The 20495-nt window shown below is 40.2% G+C and overlaps 1 protein-coding gene across 5 annotated transcripts in view; it reads left to right on the forward strand.

Moving 5' to 3' along the window:
• The first annotated feature begins 4617 nt into the window (after positions 1 to 4617).
• Positions 4618 to 20495, forward strand: part of zc3h18 (zinc finger CCCH-type containing 18) — a 48276-nt gene continuing 32398 nt past the window's right edge. For 4 of the 5 annotated variants that reach the window (XM_078168247.1, XM_078168249.1, XM_078168250.1 and 1 more), the window contains exons 1-9: positions 4644 to 4840; positions 6054 to 7018; positions 9810 to 9894; positions 11777 to 11925; positions 12098 to 12193; positions 15308 to 15450; positions 16814 to 16843; positions 17316 to 17430; positions 17748 to 18013. In XM_078168247.1, the coding sequence (XP_078024373.1) occupies positions 6065 to 7018; positions 9810 to 9894; positions 11777 to 11925; positions 12098 to 12193; positions 15308 to 15450; positions 16814 to 16843; positions 17316 to 17430; positions 17748 to 18013 (1838 nt within the window). In that variant the 5' untranslated portion in view covers positions 4644 to 4840; positions 6054 to 6064. Of the gene's footprint in view, positions 4841 to 6053; positions 7019 to 9809; positions 9895 to 11776; positions 11926 to 12097; positions 12194 to 15307; positions 15451 to 16813; positions 16844 to 17315; positions 17431 to 17747; positions 18014 to 20495 lie in introns of all 5 variants that reach the window. The other variant, XM_078168248.1, reaches the window with a different exon arrangement.

Consider the following 20495-nt stretch of genomic DNA (forward strand, 5'->3'; position numbering starts at 1 on the left):
GCCAAAAAAATAAAGAAAGAAAAACCACTGAGTTCAATTCGACAGTATGTGGAGTTTCTTTCACTTTCAGGCTCACTGTGCCAAGTACTTAAGTCTGTTTGCTTCCACAGCCAGTGGCGCCGTACAGGGGAGAAAAGTTAGGACAATTCCAAGAATAGGTAAAAATTAATATAAAAATTCTTAAACCATCATCATTAAGAATTTTTTTTTCAAATATAGAAATAAAATTAATGATCTCTTTGTTTTTACTTGTTTTTGGCAGTAAAAATTAAATATGCCCATTGACCAAAAAGTAAACATCCATATTGACTGACCACCCCCCTGTATCTGCATGAAATGGTTTGGTCCTGCCTTACCGCACTGACGGTGATGGTGCTTAGTAGCAGTCAGCAGATGCGCTAGAACGCTACAGTCATCACAATGCTACCTGGTACTAAAAGAAAATCCGGTTTTCACAAAAGGAAAGAGAGAAAGAAGAGAGAGGAGAGGCAAAAGAAAGGGTGTCAATATGTGAGCCAGTTTTTCTCCAAGAAAGGTGGGTAGCCTATAGCAGGGGCGCCGCCAGGAAATTTGGGCCCCATGAAAAAAATCACATTGGGCCCCCTCCTCCGCGCAGCTGTTGTCACCACATCTCTAGGACCTAACTGACCCATTAAAAGCTTTACATAACTCTAACTTTGAAGGCTTGCAACTGTCTTGCTTCTTGTTGCTCAATACTAACAGTACAGTATTTACTGCTAGTGAGTTGTACATGCAACAGTCTGCATCCAGTATGCAATTCACTATTTGATGCAAGATTAAAAGCTGCCATAAAAAATGTGCTAAAGGCCATCTTTTACAGTCTTAATGTAATTTTTACTGTAAAATCCCAAAATGGAAAATTCTCTTAACATTAATTAAAGACTTAAAAAATAACTTAAATATACATTAACTTTTCAATCAAAATAAATTAAGATCATCATCTCAAAATGATAAAAACAGCTGATTTTTGATACCAATAAATGAATGACACTAAGGGCTGGATCTACTAAAGGTTTGCTTGTATTAAAATGTGTGCAAACTCATTGCACGTGCAAAAAAATGTATAAACTTATTTACTAACAGTGCGCACTAAGGGTTGCGTCTTTCAAAGGTGCAAAATAGCGTGTCTGCATCCAGTTAGTATGTTTGCTGCAATGAATATGCAATATGGGGCGTTTACACAGAATTGTGCGTGTGCTGGGAGGAGAAAATGTAAATATATTAATTTAGCACATGCAAAGTGATTTATCAAACCTGAGAGCAATTTTGCAAATAGAAACTGTGTCTATATTTAACGTGTCAAAGGGAGGTGCAAACGGTTTGTATGCGTAATTGCGCACACATGGCTGCGGTTATTGTTGCAAGAAGGAGACATCGAAACGATGAAAGAAGACGCAGAGAACACATTTCTTTACTCTCGTGTGTGAAGCAAGCAACACGGCTGGAGCAGAATGCCATGCCATTTTTTTTATTGATACTCCTCCTCTCTGACATACTAACACACACACACACACACATTGAACATGCGATTGAATGAATGAATGAACATTGGAAGCAGTTCAGCCGCAGGTCACTGTTGAGATTACATTCGTTTTTTATTATTAACAAAAATTTTTTTTGTTATTGACCGTATGAATGGTTTTGTTTTCAAATAAATATTTGGAAATGAAAATGTATGCTTTGGTGTACTTTTACATAGTTTTGCAATATGTATAGCCTACCTGTATGTTTCAAAATGTATAATTTTCAGCAGCGGTCACTGCCACGGTCGGACGTATAAATGCTCAGAAGTCTAGTGTGTTTCATTTTTGTAACTTAAAGGCTTCAGAAAACATACAAGACACATTTTTAGGAAAAGTCATAGGAAGAGAAGCTTATAGGTTTTATCTAAACAGAGTTATTTACATTATAAAAATCCAAACGGTCTGTCAGACCGTCGTGGCGGTTCTAGTGTTAAACATAATGCTGTAGATTAGAATACGAGTGCTAGTGTGACCCAATAAACTGCAGAGCATTGCAAAGTTAAGCGAATCAACATTTACTGAAAAAAAGATGATTGAAATCACTTTCTAGATTCCAAATATTATTATCAAACGAAATACACAATCTCATTAACATCTCATTATGTTAAGCCACGCAAAATCATATTAAAGACACATTGTTTCAGTCACAAAATATATAGGCTATAGCTCTAACATTTATTGTGGCAAAAAAAACAAAACTAAACAGTTCTTTATCGTATAGCCTATTTTACACAAAATGAATATTCATAGCCAATGTAAGAAAACTTAAACGTGACAGTTGAGTGTATTATTTGTTATTTCTTTTTACGCAGGTGGAACTTGCCCGCCGTGTGCTGTGTGTTTATTGGTCTCATCTACCAACGCCTCTAATTCCATAGGGTTGAATTTCACTTTGCGCTTTCTCTCCAAACTCGCCATGCTGCAAACCATTAAACACGCAAAACTCTCATTTAAATAGGGTGTCTCCAACATGTTTGCACCTCTTGTCATTTACGCAATCATTCTTAGTAAATCACCTGCAAACCGCGGTTCAGCCCCACACGTAAAACTGTAGATTGCGCAGGCAAATTAGTACACGCAAATTGGGATCTTAGTAGATCCGGCCCTAAATCCTAGAGATTTACACTGACCCAAATTACCTACAGTTCTGTATCACCACCACTAGGTTACATACATTAGATACATGTTTTTGTTTTTTGTTTTGTTTGTGTGTGTGCGTGTGTGTGTGTGTGTGGGTGCGCGTGCAAGCTGCTCAAATAAATTGCCCTTCATGGGAATAATAAAGTCTGTATCTATAGATGTCATTTAACAGCCATAACTGAATCTAAATGAAAGCATCTAACTGCATTATTTTAATATTGCCTGTAACTTTAATACAGGCTGAGTTAGGTTACTTAATGTTTCCAACTGTCCAGCATCCAGTACAGACAGTTGGAGGCTGTTTTTGTTTCATAATAATCATTATGTGGAAAAATAATTTGTTTGAATTTCTGTCATTAAAAAATATTTCATTTTCTTTTTTGTAATGGTAAAAAAGAGCAAGAGAGAGACTCCCTGCAATGATGCTAACTGGCATGTCATTCAACACAGTGTTGCTCACCTTCTTCATTGGGACGGGGAGGGGTCAAGTTATGGGGAGACAGGGCTGCTGCTTCTGACTCATCTGTTGTTGAGTCTGGTAAAAGGGGCAGGGACAACTGGTTTAATATGAATATCTTGCTAAACATTTACCTGCACTGATTAAATGTAGGTTAAAAAGGAGTAAATGTGGGCTAACGCTAGTCTGTAGCTAGCTTATTTCACTATGGACATTAAGCTAATAGGTTCATTTCTACCACTCACAGAGGCCAGTGGCGCTGTATAGGGGAGAAAAGTTAAGACAATTCCAAGGGCCCCTGACTGACAGGGGCCCCAAAAATAGGTAAAAATTAAAGAGAATAGAAATTACATTTATACTGTAAAAGATGGCCTTTAGCACATTTTTTATGGTGGCTTTTAATCTTGCATCAAATAGTGAATTGCATACTGGATGCAGACTGTTGCATGTACAACTCACCAGCAGTAAATATTGTACTAATAGTATTGAGCTATAAGAAGCAAGACAGTTGCAAGCCTTCAGAGTTAGAGTTATGTTAAGCTTTTAATGGGTCAGTTAGGTCCTAGAGATGTGGTGACAACAGCTGCGCGGGGGGGGGCCCAATGTGATTTTTTTTCATGGGGCCCTAAATTCCTGGTGGTGCCCCTGTCCACAGCAACAGCTTTATAAGATGTAAGTTTTACTCCATTGAAATTGTGGGCATAATAGCAAGTTGAAAAGAAATGTTTAAGAAGCTCTCGATAGTGCAACAGTTTAGTCCCCCTATCCAGCTCTGTCCATTACACACTTATGTAAAAACCTAAAAAAGGGCATTTCACAAGTTGAATATTCAAAAGTTGAATACAAGCCAGCATGTATGAAAGATGTGGAACATTTGCAAGATTGAATGGAGTTTCTACGTGATTTTAAAATTAATGTTAAAGCATGAATTCTTTCAGATTTGAACTTTCCACCCATTCACTTAAATAGGAAAGAAATGGATATTTTGGAAAGAAATAAAAGATAAAAGCAATCATAATAATAATAATAACAATAATCTCTCTCTCTCTCTCTCTATACATATATATATATATATATATATATATATATATATATATATATATATATTTAAATAGCACCTTTCAAAACACAGTTACAAAGTGCTTTTCAAAACCAAATAAAAGACAAAGCAAATAAAACAAGATAAGGCAACAGCATACACATAAAAGCAAACCATGCAATAATAAAGTAGGCTAGTTCAAATCACCGAAAGGCAATTTTAAACAACTATTTTAATGTTTGAATGGAGTGTCTATGTTGAAAAATGTGGAATGAGTTACATGACAAAATAATAATAATAAAGAATTAGAAAACCATAAAACAAAATAAAATAACGGCTAACAAAATTCGTTTGTGTCACTGAATCAGATTTTGTTCTCCTGGCCGCCTCACAGCGCCCAACATACTGTCCCACACACTGATCTCAGATCTGTCCTCATTCACGTACAGCGCGGTTTTTTTTCTCCCTGGGTTGTCGTATGTTGATGACGTCGAGGTAATGGCCGCTCTCGCCGTGTCGTGCGGAATGTTTTATTTTCTCCACCATAGCTGTTAAAATAAACCGTACAGTATTTATTGTAGACTGTAAATAATACTATCAGTGGGAGAGGGCAGTTCTTAACGCAGCAGTGCCGTCTTTGAAGAGCTCCAGGTCGGCAAGGTGAATGAAAATGTGTGGTCGTTAGCAGCTAGCAGAGTGCAGCTGCGCTTTGAGCTTAAAGTTAGCTTCAGGGGAGGCTGCATTGTTAATTGAAAGACGAGACGAGTGTGCTACAATGTCCGCTCAGTGCTAAATCTGCAGTGTCCGCTTTGTATCCGATAAGCTAGCGGGTTTATTTGTTGATATTATTCAAGGAAAATTTGCTTTTTCGGCGAGGGCAGTGTGCTCGTTGGTTAGCCAGCTCTAATGGTGTTGAAGTTATAGGCCTTGTTGCCGACTAGCGCGACCCAGCTATTAGAAGTGTTAACTCAGTCAACAGTCGTGTTACGCTGCTGATGAACTGTAATATTTACAAACGTGGGCATGCTCTCTAATTGTGTACTTATCAGTAGGTTACTTAAAACATGGGACCCTTACGAGACATTTGACGTATAGGAGGTTTTTAACTCATACCTGTGGCAGATAGCTGTTAGCTAGCTTGCTATTGCTAGGTTTTTCCTTTGCTGTTGAATTAGCAGCGCCAGAAACCACCCATTATATAGTAAATCCTGTTGTCATATATACAGACATTGTTTTGTCTAATTCTCATGTAAAATGCTTTTTAAATTTTAGTCCTTTCTATTCAGACAACCAGTTTATCAACCCAACTGATAGCTAGCTTTTCTTTGCTCAAGCAAAGTCAAAATCACTTCAAAACAAACATATTGCTGTCATACAATTGTGTTATTCAGTGTAAATTATGCTCTACTGTATCTGTTAATCTCATATGTCAAAATCTATCAAAAGATCTAACAATCAAGTTCTTCGCTCATTTGATTCAGTATTAGTTTGAGTGTGTGTAAATGTAGAATGTAAAAAAAAAATAAATACAGAATGTCTTTTTTCTTTTAGTTCCCTTAATGTATTTTCATCAACAAAAACTGTGGGTTGTAGTCATTTGCAGAAAATACTTTGATATGGTAATATATTCTCTGGGTGCTTTATTTATATTTTGGCAACTTTATAGGTTGGGTTAGTCAATATTCTGTAATTCTACCTGTTATGTAACCTGGCTAACATGCCAAGATGTTAGATTGGCAGGTTTTTGAAGGGAGTATAGCCAAGTGTTCTTTTCATGAAATAGAAAAGCAGAAAGTTTATCAAAGTGTGAGCTCAGTTAGGATATCACAGGTTGTCTGTTCCTTACACACTACTGTTTTTCTTTTTACACCAGAATAATCTCTAATGGATACTCCTGAAAGCCCTACTCAGTCCCCTCAGTCTCCTGAGGAGGAGGAGAAGGGCCTTTCTGACAGTGAGCTGTTGGATTCGCCTGATGAAGAGGAGGACAGGGTCATCTCAGACAGTGAGATTGTCCATGAAGAGGAGAATGGGGGGCTTGGTGAGGAGGATGAAGAGGTGCTGGAAAGCAGAGGAAGAAGTTCAGAATTAGAGGATGAGAGGGAAGAAGACGAGGAGGTGGTCCCTGACTTTGTCTCTGACCCAGAGGATGAGGAACCTGTCGGGGAAACAGAAGGGATGGGACAGGAGGATGGAACCATTATGCTGATGGAGGGGGATGAAGATGGTCCACAGAGGGACCAGTTAGATGGAGAGGATGAGAGGGATGGCGACGAGCAAGAGGATCGCGTCATCGACACTCCACAGTCTCCAGACTCAGAGCCAGAGCAGGGGAAGAGCTTCATTGTTGAAGAGGATGGAGAAGACAGGGAGGAAGAATACACTGACTACAGAAAAGACAACTTAACAGAGCCAGAGACAGCTGAGTTGGATGATGAGGAGGAGGAAGACAAAAGCAAGGCTGAGGAGGAAGAGGAGGATGAAAGAATGAGAGCTCAGGAGGAGGAGAGGAGGAGAGCTGTTAAGGTGAGGGAGATGAAGGATGATTCGGCGTCTGTTTCCCGAGAACTGGACGAGCACGAACTGGATTATGATGAGGAGGTCCCAGAAGAGCCCAGCATCCCTGCACATGAGGAAGAGGAAGACGAGGAGGAAACAAAAGCGGAGGGAGAAGAAGAGGAGGAGAGTGAGGACAAGAGCAGTAAGAAGAAGGAGAAAAAACCAATCCTCCCCCCATCTCCTAAAGACTCTAAAGGGCCTGAGAGGAGTCGCAGAGATTCCTTCAGAGACAAGAAGAAGGATGAGGATGATGGAGAGATTGATGAAGGAGAGATTGATGTAAGTGATCATTGTTTGGATTATACGTTTACCAGTGTGAGGTGATTGGATGAGTGCAGGTAAATCGAAAAAAATGCCTTCAGTTTTCACAAGTTCTGGTAGCTGTTCTTGAGTCTGAAATTATTGTTTGTTGACAAGTCATTTTTATTTATATAACACATTTAAAAACAACAGGAGTGAAATCAAAATGCTTTGCAGTCAAGGCAGAGTTAGGATCTGCCTCAACACAGGTTCACATGGAAAAAGTGAAAGGTTCATAAAAGGCAGTAAATACAAATAGTACAATAAAACAGTAATACAGAGAAGGCAGGACTAAAGTGGAAAATAGGAAAATAACGAGAAACAAAATGCAGTTTGAAGAGGTTGTAAAGTAAGCATTAGCCTGAACTAAAAGCAAGTGAAAAAATGTGCGTCTTTAATGTTTATTTAAAATTGTCAGTGGTGGAAAAAGACCTAATGTGGGATGGGAGGTTATTCCAGTGCTTGGGAGAAGTAACAGAAAATGCTCAAACACCTTTGGTTTTGAGGGACTTAGTGAGGGACTAAGAGGAGTTGTGATGCTGACCTGAGTGACCTTGGGAGGAAATATGGGATTAGCAAGTCACTAATGTATTGTGATGCGTTTTTATGTCTAAGCACAGCCATAGCCATGGCCAGGGGCATTATGTACATCAGTCTGTTTGTCCCATTCTTGTATACATGACACCTCAAGAAGGCCTTAAGGGAATTAATTCAAATTTGATACAAACATAAACTTGGACTTGAGGATGAAATGACTAGAATTCTGTGGTCAAAGATCAGTGTGGCCTCAAAAAACACGTTTATGGTCATAACTCACGAATTCATACAGTAATTATGATAAAACTTCACAAATGTCTAATAGGATAAACTGATGAAGCGATAATTTTTGATTTCCAAAAGGTTAAAGGTCAGCTTCACTGTGACATCATAATGTGTTGCAAAAACACTTTATTGGCCATTATTCAACATCACATCTCAGGAACAGAAGGGGAGACATCTGGTCAGATACTGAATTGGTGACACTAATCTTGGGTGCCCACCTTGAAACTGTGCTGATTGTATAGATCTCCTGTGCTGACGGGCTAAGGATGTGTGGAAAGCATCCACATTTTAGAATTTGTAGCTTCTTTTGAGCAACATCCATATTTGAAGTATTGTTAGCTGTCATAGCTATATGAGTCTGGACAGACATGTATGCAAATTGCAGCTTGACTGGCTCGTTGAGGCGTACAACCATGAGGCGGAAATTCTGGTTGTTTAAGGGTTGTGTCTTGAACCACCTGGAAAACGTCAGGTCAGACGGACACCTACACAAGCACTCAAAGGAATCATGTTGTTCACGTTTTTCTTTTAATGACGGCAGTCAAAATAACAACTGAACAATTATTTGAACTTTAAAGTTAAGTAAACATCAGAACATTTCTTCCTCACCATCTTCACCACCCTAGGAGCATTTAAAAAAACGCAGATATTTTTGTCTGCTTTTGCAGGTGGTTGACGCGACATATTGTCCGATGCACTCCGCCGTGCGCGATACAGAGTAGAGGAGAATTGTAAACGCGCGACCGTGTAGAGACAGAAATAACATGCCGTCGTGTGAATAAGATAAATAACATAAGGCTACTCAGTTTGTTTAATAAAAGAACAAGGTATAGACCTGTTCTATAGGAAAGGTAACCTTAAATGGCGCCCCCCTAATATAATGGTAGGGGAAACACTGGACAGCCAGCTGACTAACACTGGCACATTTACAAAAATGTATGTTATTTTTGTAAATGTGCCAGTGTTAGTCAGCTGGCTAATTTTCAGCTGCAGTCCTTACTATTAATGTTAGCTAAGATACAACTCTAGATCTGGTTAAAATGACAAACACTGACAACTAGTCACATCAGCTTTTGCTAATTGAAGTTCATTTTTGTGAGTAACATGATGAAAGGTCGATATTAACCTTGGCTTTGACGAGTTTATGTCTGTACTCAGCCAAATATTATTTGTGGGAAGAAACTCCACTCTGTACAAGTGGACTAAGTGTTGTGCTGTTCACACAACCCCAACAGCACAGTGTGTACACAAGGGTACTTTTGGTCAAAAAGTAACCTGGATGATGGCTGCTTAGCTTAGCCATCTTGAAGTTACAACTGTCCCCTAAACTGTGATGTGAGTAGATACACTGTATGCGTACCTGCCAGGTTACTTGACTGCCGTGACTGCAGGAGACTAACAGGAGACCATAACATGTCCACAATTGTTTTGATACAAAGGTGGCAGAGGCTTGAGAGTGTGACTGGCATGAGTGGTGCATACACAGGAAACGTTGCGCGTCAAACACTTCATATTCTGTGGCATCGGTGGCTTAGTGGATAGAGCAAGCGCCCCATATACAAGGCTGTTGCCGCAGCAGTCCGAGTTCGGCTCCAGCTTGTGGCCCTTTGCTGCATGTCTCACACTCCCCCTTTCACGCTTGACTGTCAAATCAGAGTGATTGTTGATAAATGCGCAATGGTTTTGTGTTAAGCACAGTGTCACATACTATTGATTGTTCCTGATTTTACGATAAGGGTTGTCACATTGTATTCATGTCCATAAATGTCCTTGTCCACTGACTTTTTATGTCGCATATTATTAATAATGCCAAATGCCTTGTACAGAATATTGTATCAACATGAATTACAAATTAAACGTTCATTAAATACCTTCTTTTTAAAGCATGATTAGTAGTTAGGATACAAGAAGACATGTATCATGATTTGCCTTTTGTATGTGTGGGCAGGATGATGATCTGGAGGAGGGGGAGGTCAAAGATCCCTCAGACAGGAAGATTAGACCACGTCCCATCTGCAGGTTCTTCATCAAAGGTAGGTAGTGAAGAGCAGGTCGTACCCAGAGCTCAACCAGTGTATCAGTGTGGCTGATATTTTCTGCCACTTTTAGCATATGACAGATATATGTGTATATGTACGCCAGTATGTAACAAGAAATTGCATTGCCACATTGGCAAAGACATGGTTGAGGTAATTTTGAAACAGTGTAGCTCTTACATAGCTTTTCCACGAGAGAGCAATGATGAGTTCATTTTTCAACAGTAAAATGTCTTCGCTCAGCACATGTATATCTCCGTCTGAAATCTTTAATAACCATGTTTAAGGGTCCCCTCTATTCCCTGTATAAAAGTGGGGAACCACTGGAATAAAAGATTTCACAACTTATGCTGCTCTGTAGGCTGATAACTGTCTATTCATAGAGTGTTTTACTTATGACATTAACTTTGGTCTATTCTGATAATGAACATAATTCTTTAGCTGTTGCTAAGACAACACTTTAGACTCTGGGAATTAGTATTTCATCACTGAGTGTGTTTACATGGACATGAATTATCTGAGGCTCATATCAATATATTGGGATATGGTGTTCACATGAGCACAGAGAGATTGGGTTATTCATATTCCCGTATACATAAAACATACTAGTAACCTGGTTACAGCTTACTGCGGTCTATTCGTGCAGGCACCTGTGGTGTTTGCAAAAACAGATCAGCGATGGAAAATAAGAACAAAAGGAAATATATAAAATACATCACTTACTTTACATTTACTTCCACCATACAACTTAACTTCTAATGTGTTCTCTGCCTGGTAGCAAACAGCTGTCTGCTGTGAGCGTGTCCATCGTCCCTCTCTTTCTTACTCGAACTTAAATGCACACACACAGGCTATGTAGTTACTCACCTTATGTTATTTCTGAAAGCAGCTATATTACTCTCATAACTCACACTGGTGCCAGCTTGTCACTGTCACAGCGTATAGAAGCGGCGGATGAAGTTATGGCACTCAATAACCGGGATGCACATACACATGCAATAGTATCCTGGTTTCTTTTAGAGTACTCTGGCTAGCAAATTTCGGTTACTCAAAAACAGGATGAGGTTTAATCCTGGTTTCTGAAAACGGGATAAGGTGTTAACATGCTAAAACACATAAACGGGATACTCCAAAAAATCAGATCATAAATGGGTTATTCATGTCCATGTAAACACACTCATTTATAATAGTTGTAATGGAATGTTTTCATTTGTAGCTTAGAGAAGTTTCTCTTTTTTGCCGTATTATCTCTCCAAGTCATAAACTCTTGGGGCGAGGCTCTTTAAACCAAGAATATATCGGGCGGGATATGTAAATGTTTTCAGCCGCCACATTTATCAACACCTGATTATTCCTATGCTGTAATTGGCGAGATAAGAGCATTTCATGAATCACACGTGAACCCTATTGTAAGATGATTTCTATGCTCAGATCTGTGCTGGTTTGTAAGATAGATTGATATATGAGGGCCAGAGACCAGACAGCGGTTGTGATTGAACACTGAATAAAATATCCAAATCCCAATTCCCCTTGAATATTTAATTTTAACTTTATAATATCTGTATAATTATAGATGTGTAACAGTCTAATGCTGTAATAATGTATGTTTTGTTATCATAATGAGGAACATGAACATGTGAGGGATGTTACGGTTTACATCAGCTCGTTGGTTGCAGTTGTACTACAGCAGAGGGAGCCATTGTACTTGATATACATTCCACTTTGTGTTTCTATTGCTCATAGTGTGATGTGTTCTCTATAAGAAACATAGCCAACAATAGCTAAAGTCAACATTTTTTGTTACTCTAGGTAACTGTCCCTGTGTTATCAACTGGCTGCAAATGATTTCAAACCATACTGGTACATTTTGTTTCCACAGGAAATTGCACTTGGGGTATGAACTGTCGTTTCATCCACCCTGGAGTCAACGACAAAGGTAACTATTCCCTCATCAGTAAGCCAGACCTCTTCTCACCAAATGGAGCGCCCCCTGGAGGACCACACCCACTCATACCCAATAATCCCTGGGTACGTTTTTACATTTACACAGTTAAAATGCTGTATAATACTTATAATCTGACGAAATTGTATGCCCTGCTACAACATTGTTACTGAACATACATAGGTTCAGATAATTCATAAAGATCTGGAACTGGGTCTTTGCCATCTGCAAATCTACTGACTGTATCATCTGTTTCAGGCTGGACCTGCAGTGGAGGAGCTTCCTCCACCACCACCTCCAGTGGAGCCTCCTGTGGAGAGTGCCTGGGAGCGAGGTCTAAGGCATGCCAAAGAGGTAAACACTTTCACTGCTCCTCATGGAAACAGAATTAAGCTTGTGTCGCTGTCATTCTGCTGAGAGTGTGCACGCTAATTGCGATTGTAGACCTGTTTGTTGAATCACACTCCAGACTAAACGGGGGAGCTTGCCAGTTGCGGGGTTTACAGTTTTATTGTACGAGTACCTTTTACAGTCATTAGTTTGGAAAATGTTTCCCCTTAACCTGGTATATCGAGGGCTGAGAACCAGAAGGGCATAAGTGACATTTTGGGTGAAAATGAGTTATAGATATCAAATGAAAGCTCTTAATAAGCTCTTTCTATTGCTAAAAGGGCGAGTGAATTCTGAACCAATTCAGAAAAAAACAGAAGACCTAAAACTGAACACTTGGGGCAAAAAGGGTACAAGGGAACACATGTAGAGAGAGAGCGCAAATAATGATGGACAGGTAGCCACGAACAATGGAGGGGATGAGGGGCAGGAAACATAGAATGAAAGAACTAGGCTACATCCACACTGCTACGTTTTTGTTTCTATTGCTGTGTTTATGCAGTGTCCACATTACCTCAGCAATTTGGAACCTGTAAAATAGAGACCTGCTGGTGACCTTGTTATAGTTCGAAAACTCTGGTGTTGGGTTTTAAGGTGCGGACACACCAAGCTGACATCAAGAACTAGTGGCGACAATAACCAACTGTTGCATCGTCTACGTCGCCTCATGTTGCCCTGTGTCAGTTCCATTTGAACACACTACACGGACTACATCCGACGGCCAAGTGGCACGTATGTTCTGCGCCTGCGTGAGGGAGCGGAGTGACAGAGTGGTACATCCTGACAGCTGAGGTGTTACCTATCTGTGCAGCTGAGCACCGCAGCACCTCCACGGACTGTTACATTCAGACGGTCCCGGTGTTTCCTCCGCAGGCTCCACTTCACTCAGCTGCCCACAGACCGGCTGCTTCTTCCCACATTAACCTGAATAACAAACCAGGGCTCGGTGCTCCGGTTGGATCCAAATGGAGAGCCGGGGCTAGCTGGGAGGCTAGCGGAGGCTAACTGTCTGTGTTTCCCTCTGGTCATGCTGTGGCTAACACTCCCAGCTAGCTCCAGTTTGTTATTCATGTTAAGGGCTGACGGTGCGGGACAAACCGCTAAAACTAGGCCGGGGTGGGCGATATATATTGTTAACGATAATATCGTCGTTGTTTTAACGATGTGCAAATTTACGTTATCGAGTATGCAAATGACTTCACAAAAACAACTGAAAACACACGTTGAAAGGTTGAAACCCCACACATTCACTGAACAAGAGTTACGTAACTTGCGTGCAGCAGCACGCTGCAGTACGCCTAGGTGGTCACATGATCTCTCACTGGCACCTTCCCGGCAGGTCAGCCTGCTGCTAAACAAACATTAGCGAGACAACATAGCAACACCGCCCACGGATGCTCCAGCAGCTTCGGAAGACGTGGGTCAACTGTAGTGATAGGTCCCAGCCTGTCAGGCTAAAGTTCGCAGTACCGGAAGACCGTCTACGGAGCTACCTAACCTAGCCACAGTTAGCTGAACGAAGCGGCAACATGGCACAGTTTCAAGTCTCCCGCCGGAAAAGTTCACGGTTCGCGGTTACGGGGCTCTACATGATGAGATGGTAAGGGACAGGCTTGTGGTGAGTCTGCCGGACAATCACCTATCTGAACAGTTGCAAATGGACCCAGAATTGACGCTACAAAAGGCCATCACCAGAGTCAAACAGAGAGAGCAGGTAAAAAAGCAGCAAGGAATGTTAAGAACATTTTTACATTAATATCATCCATGAGAAACAATTAATGAGCTATAACCCAGGCTGTTAAAAACACATATTTAAAAGAATATCGTCTAATTATCGTTAGCTTCAAAATCCCCCAAAATATTGAGATTATTTTTTGTCCATATCACACACCCCTAGCCGACAGACGCTCACCGACGGCCCACCTTTGGTCAACGGCCGACCGTCAGCTTGGTGTGTCAGGGCCTTTAGTCTGGACTGATGGGAATGGAAACTTTTCGATGACACACAAACCCATGTTCACTTCAGTCATCAGCATCAGTCATGACGTCCCAAGCCAAAACATTATAGCGAGGTCTACATACCTTTTGTGATTTCCATCCTTCTTGTGTGGGTACTCCTTTCCCGTCACCTTGGCTTCCTCCGGCAATGGATAATACTACCTTTTGCTTTTCATTTTCATGTTTTTTTCTGTAATTTACCAACCAACCACAGAGTAGACGATTTGCTTCCTGTTTTACATCAGCATGCGCATGCTCAGTGTGCGTCAGTGGTTGTGTGATATGCATTTTCAGGTGTGTTACACTCCTATGTGGGGTTATTTTTATTTCTCAATCATTGTTTGAAATGAAAATAAATAGTTGAGATTTGGCCCCAAATAGGACACAGAGCATGCAGGGACCCAGGCAGAGGACACCCAGAATATAGTGACCCAGAGAATTCAGGGGACCAGGTGCAATAGTCGGAGCATGCAGGAACAGAAAGGCTCGGATAAACTAATGAAGACCATGTAACCCTAATGTTAGAGCCAATAAGTGACGAAAGCAGAGATGAGATCCACCAAAGAGGAAGAAAAAGGAAGAGAGACCATGATAACTGGAAAAAATAAATGTATGGGAAAGGCTGCAGAACTGAAGGCAAAGATGAATTCAGTAAACATTCATGACCCAGTCTTTGCAAGTTTTCCAAATGAATAAACGATAGGTGCACGCGCATTAATAAATGTGAAAAATATTGTACATTAAGTATTAAGTACTAATCTTGGGTTTAGATCTCTACCTTGTCACAGAGGAGTCTCTTTGATGGTCATTGAAATATGGGTAAAAACTACTGGAGTGTTATTTTCATGTGAAACATAAGACCAGCATCACATCACATGCACAACAAAACTCATGATAGCAAATGAGCAACACATCTCATAAAAAAGCAGCAGTACGTGCAACATCAAGAGAATGTTGGACGAAGACGTGTTATTTCTTTTGACATCATTATAAAACTCATTTTTTTGTTAAGTATAGTTCCCTTTCACCACCATTTTTATCAGTGTTTTACTGTTTTGTATCTGACTCTGTGTCCAACAGGTGCTGAAGAAGGCCACCATCCGTAAGGAGCAAGAGCCAGACTTTGAGGAGAAGCGTTTCAATGTGACCATCGGAGAGGACGAGAGAGAATTTGACAAAGAAAATGATTTCTTCAGAGAGCGCAGCTATCGCATCATCAGAGAGTATGACCTTCTTACATCCAGTCCATTGTTTTTCTGATTGCAGTTGCCAGCACCTCCAGCCCTGCAGTATATGTTTTTTTTCTTTAAACTATTTAAATCTTAAGTCAGTTATATCAGACTCGCATGATTTTAAGTAAAAGTTAGTGAGACGACACTACAGAATACTTCAAACAAATACATATAGTGTGCAGCAATAACCATAAGTACACTCCTTTTGAGTTTTGAACCCAACTGTTACAGCTTTCAGTCAGCCAGATGGCTTCATGAAGATGATGTTAGCTGGCCTGATATCTGTATTAAGGAAGTGGAGAGATGCTTTCTTTTTTATTTTAACAAATGTTTGAAACACAAATAAGCATGTAATCCGCTAATCTGTAATAATAATAAAGGGCATAGAGAAGTCGGTGTCTGTTATGGTCAGTCAGTAAGCACCTCTGTGATATCATAGGCCAGTCTTGTTGTCACATAAGAGCTCCATGGAACTACAATTCCTAGAAGAGTAAGCCATCAAACACAAAACTGGGTTGTCTGCGCAGTAAAATGACACAAGTACTTTTGAAATTGGTGCTTCATGACCAGAAAAGGGAGGAAAAGGACTGTGGCATTTACTTTGCTCAAGAGTTAGAACTCCAACTACCAGAATGCACTGCATCACACCGGAACAAACATTTGAGGCAAGAAATGGGCTATGCAGTAACAGAATCTTGGTTTATATTTAATTAGTATTGCCTCGTTTTACCATTTGATCTCACCTTTTTAGCATCTATTTTAAAAATACAGGAAGCACTATGGCACCAACTTTCTGCTTGCAAATTCTTGTGTTACAGCTAAACGGTGCACTAAAATATAATATAATACACTTTGGGTGAGAAATGGGCAGTACGATAACAGTCTGAGTTTATATTTGATCAGCACTGCCTGATTTTGACATTTGATCAGTTTGGGGAATACAAAAATGAGGGAGTAAAGCTGTAGATGGAGCAACAGCTCTAGAACAAAATGAGTAGGGAAGTCATGGCACTGGTAAGATGATGGGAAGTTTGACACAGTTCTCTGACACATACTACCCACATTGCTATTATGAAAGCTGGTTGAAATCAGTAAAGTATCCCAGTAAATCATACCAGTCTACCTGCACATGCTGGTGTTCTGTTATAAAATCTCCATAGAATTATTTGTAATAAGGGCCATGTCTGGCTTTCCTTCCCCATAGAAGATTCACTTTCTGCTGTTGCAGCAAAACACACATAAGTTTGCCCTTCAAGCATACACACAATTAGTGTGTAGTAAATGCAGGAAATTTACTAAATGCGATATGATCGATTTTTATCCTCATTGATTCTAATCTGTTTTCTTCTTTCAGTGAAATGGAATTCAGAGATCCTATATATGGGTAAGTGTAGACTAACTTAAACAGCCTTAATAACACATTTCACTTAGCCATGGTGTAGACAGATGTTGATTTAATCTGCGTACCAAGAGGGTTGTCTTTTGTAACAATTGTTGAATCGGACAATGTTCAACATTTCTGCCACTTTTTAAAGAGTTCCAACTCTGATATGATACGATATAACAAAAAAATATAAAAGCAGTGATCTTTTTGAAAATCATTAAGTATAATACATAGATAATTAATTGCCATTTTGTGACTTCAGGTTTGAACTACTAAAATATCTTGTTAAAGAATATGTATGCAAGTCTGTGTAATTCTATGAAGTATCATGTCTGCAGGCAGTTTGTAAAAACACCATAGCATGAAAGTAAAATAGCCAGCAAAAAACAGTATTTTGCCCCATGCTTAATAAACTTTGAAGTAACCTTTTTTGAGGTATTGTACAACTGCTCAAATGAGTTTCCCTCTGCAGTGACCCATATGCTGATCCATACTATGATTATGAAATGGAGGCTCTGTGGCGAGGTGGCCAGTATGAAAACTTCAGAGTGCAGTACACAGAAGCTCCTCTTCCATACCACTACAATGTGAGTATCCTCCACAGTCAACTATAATTTTTCCTCTCGAACATTAAGGTCTTCATCCTTCAACAACACCAACTAAAGCAAAAATACTTAGCATAAAGTCCGGTCAGAGGACATCATGTGGATGGTACAGCACATGGCACAAAGACAACAGAAAAGTTATTCACAAATTACTGAACTTTTTTCTTTAGAAATGAAATTATATATTTGTGATTCCTCAATGTTCAGCAGGAATGAATGTGCCAGGGTCTAATTGCCACTCACATGGTAGGCAAACCAAAATGTTTTTGCTAGAAAACTGAACTCATCCCTCTTGACAGGAACGCGAACGTGATCGTGACCCGCGGGAGCGGCACCGGGACCGGGAGAGGGAAAGAGATCACCGCGAGAGGGAGCGCCGACAGAGAGAGAGGGAGAGAGAGCGGGAACGTGAAAAGGAGCGGATGCGGCGGAAAGAAGAGTGGGAGAGGGACCGGATGAAGCGGGATGAGAAGGACAGGCCGAGGATGCGTCCTCCTCGAGACACCAGGGAGAAGAAAGACGAGGACAAACTGAAACCACGCTCTCCCCTCAGCCTGCCACCAAAGTAAGTGAAATTTCAGTTGGCTTTTACTATATATGACTTTATGACCTGTATTTAGGTTACAGATTAATAAATGTTTCATCTTGTATACTATCATGGTAATATCTTTATGGCTAGACAGCAGCAAAGCTTGCTAGCCCTAATCTGTAAATCTGTCCCTGATTTACAGATTGAGTCTGAAGTTAAACTTTTGGTTGGTGTTGGCATATACTTAAGTATAAGATAAGATAACATAATCCTGTATTCACCCCACAGCAGGGAAATTGCAACATTACAGCAGCAAAGGGATAGTGCAAACAGGAAGCATCAGTAGGAAAAATAAATAAATTACAAAGTAATATATAATATGTAAAATAAACTGTACAAGAACAAAGAGCAAAACACAAAGCCATAGAATAAGGAAGCATCGAAAAGATGCAGAATATAATAAAAAGACAGACTGAATGACTGATTTTACATTATTGACCGATGGAAGTATAGATATTGCACAGTTTAACAATACTGATATTGCACCTGAGTCATTGATTGTAAGCAGTAAAAGATAAAAGCAACATAATATAATAAATAGACAGGCTGAGTGGCAGAATTTACATTATTGCACCCATCAATTTTAGATATTTCGCAGTTGGTACACAGATACAGATATTGCATGAGTGATGATTGATTGTCCACAGTTTGAGTGTGTGTGGTCTACTGGGAACAGTGTTGGTTGTACAGTCTGACAGCAGCATGAAGGAGGGACCTGCAGTATCTCTCCTTAAAACACCACAGGTGAAGCAGCCTGTCACTGAAGCAGCTGTCCAGTGCTGTCAAAGTGTCCTGCATGGGGTGGGACATGTTGTCCATAAGATATGATAGCTTGGCTGTCATTCTCCCATATCTTATGTTGTCCATAAGATATGATAGCTTGGCTGTCATTCTCCTTTCTCCCACCCCCTCCACCGGGTTGAGAGAGCATCCCAGGACAGAGCTTGTTTTTCTTTATCAGTCTGTTGAGTCTCTTCCTCTCAGCTGTCGAGATGCTGTTGCCCCAGAGTCTGCTCTGTTCTCTCTTGTATAGTGCATTAATGTTTTCTGTCCAGTCCAGTTTATTTTTTTTAGGTGAGCGCCCAGGTACTTGTAAGATTTCACCATCTCAGTGTCCAGTCCCTGGATGTTCTCTTGATGATCGGTTCTCTATATTCCCTGTCATCCCCGTCTTTGATAGGGCCAACAATTGCAGAAATGCAGAGAACTTTTGTAGATGGCAGTTGGCTGAGTGGTGTTTAAAGTCTGCATTGTAGAGAGTGAAGAGGAGGGGAGCCAGAACTGTTCCCTGCGGAGCCCCTGTGCTGCAGAGAACTGTGTCCGACTCACAGTCTCATATGCTCACATACTGTGGTTGGTTGGTGAGATAGTCCAGAATCCATGTTGTCGGGTGGCGGTACACCCTTGTGCACTCCAACTTGTCATTCAGAAGCATGGGATGTATGGTATTGAAGGCACTGGAGAAATCAAAAACATGACTCTCACAGTGCTCCCAGTTTTATCCAGGTGAGAGAGGGATCTATGTAGGAGGTAGATGACAGTGTCTTCTAGCTCAATGCCAGTATAGCACTTAAATAAACTCATGCATACATAGTTCTTGTCCTGCAGTGATGGGAAGTGATTACAGTAGTCAACTTCACTCTTAGTCCTGTTGGATTTGTTTTTTATTTTGGGTCATCTTTACATGCAACAGAAGCTAACTGTCCGTGATGAAACTCAATGTCTGGTGGGTGTTTGTTTTTCTCTGCTGGCACATCCAAGATCATTCAGGTTTGGCGTAATGCTTTCCTGTAAAAGTACAGACAAGAAATGAAACCTACTGCAGCACTGACACTCCTCAGACTTTCAGGCATTTGCCAACCTAAGAAGTGCCAGGGAGACTGGAAGTAAAATACACTACCAAAACAATGCATTTTAGACATGCCATTCTCATGACCAAAACATGAAAAGAGATTACTTATTGACAAAGTTTGCTTCTTTAAGTTGCACCCTTCTGTTAATACAGAAAAGCATGAAGGACAACTTAAGTTGTGAAATTTGAGTCATCTAAATTTGTGCTCCAAACAGGGCTGGGCAAAAGGCCAAAAATGTTATTGTGCTAAAAATTTTCATGTCAGTCGATATTAATAATTATCACAATAAATGTCAAATCATTCATTCTTTCAAGGCTTTTGCTCCTGAGTGAAAGATGAAGAAACCAGATGGTTAATTATGGTTGAAACTATTATCATCATTGGAACAACAGAACGTTTCACAAATCTGAGGTAGATTCAAAGCTATCAGAATCAAAAATAGACAAAGAACCCTTAATTCTGGTCAGCATGTCAAACACTTGTACAGACAGTTGAAAAATATTTTAAGTGTTTTAGCGACAACATGAACAAAATAAATTGGCAACACAAAAATCTCAACTGTGGTCAATATTTTCTGTACAAGTCTTAAACCCACAGTTTGTACT

Source organism: Epinephelus lanceolatus, chromosome 5 (assembly GCF_041903045.1).
Source record: "Epinephelus lanceolatus isolate andai-2023 chromosome 5, ASM4190304v1, whole genome shotgun sequence".
Lineage (NCBI taxonomy): Eukaryota > Metazoa > Chordata > Actinopteri > Perciformes > Serranidae > Epinephelus > Epinephelus lanceolatus.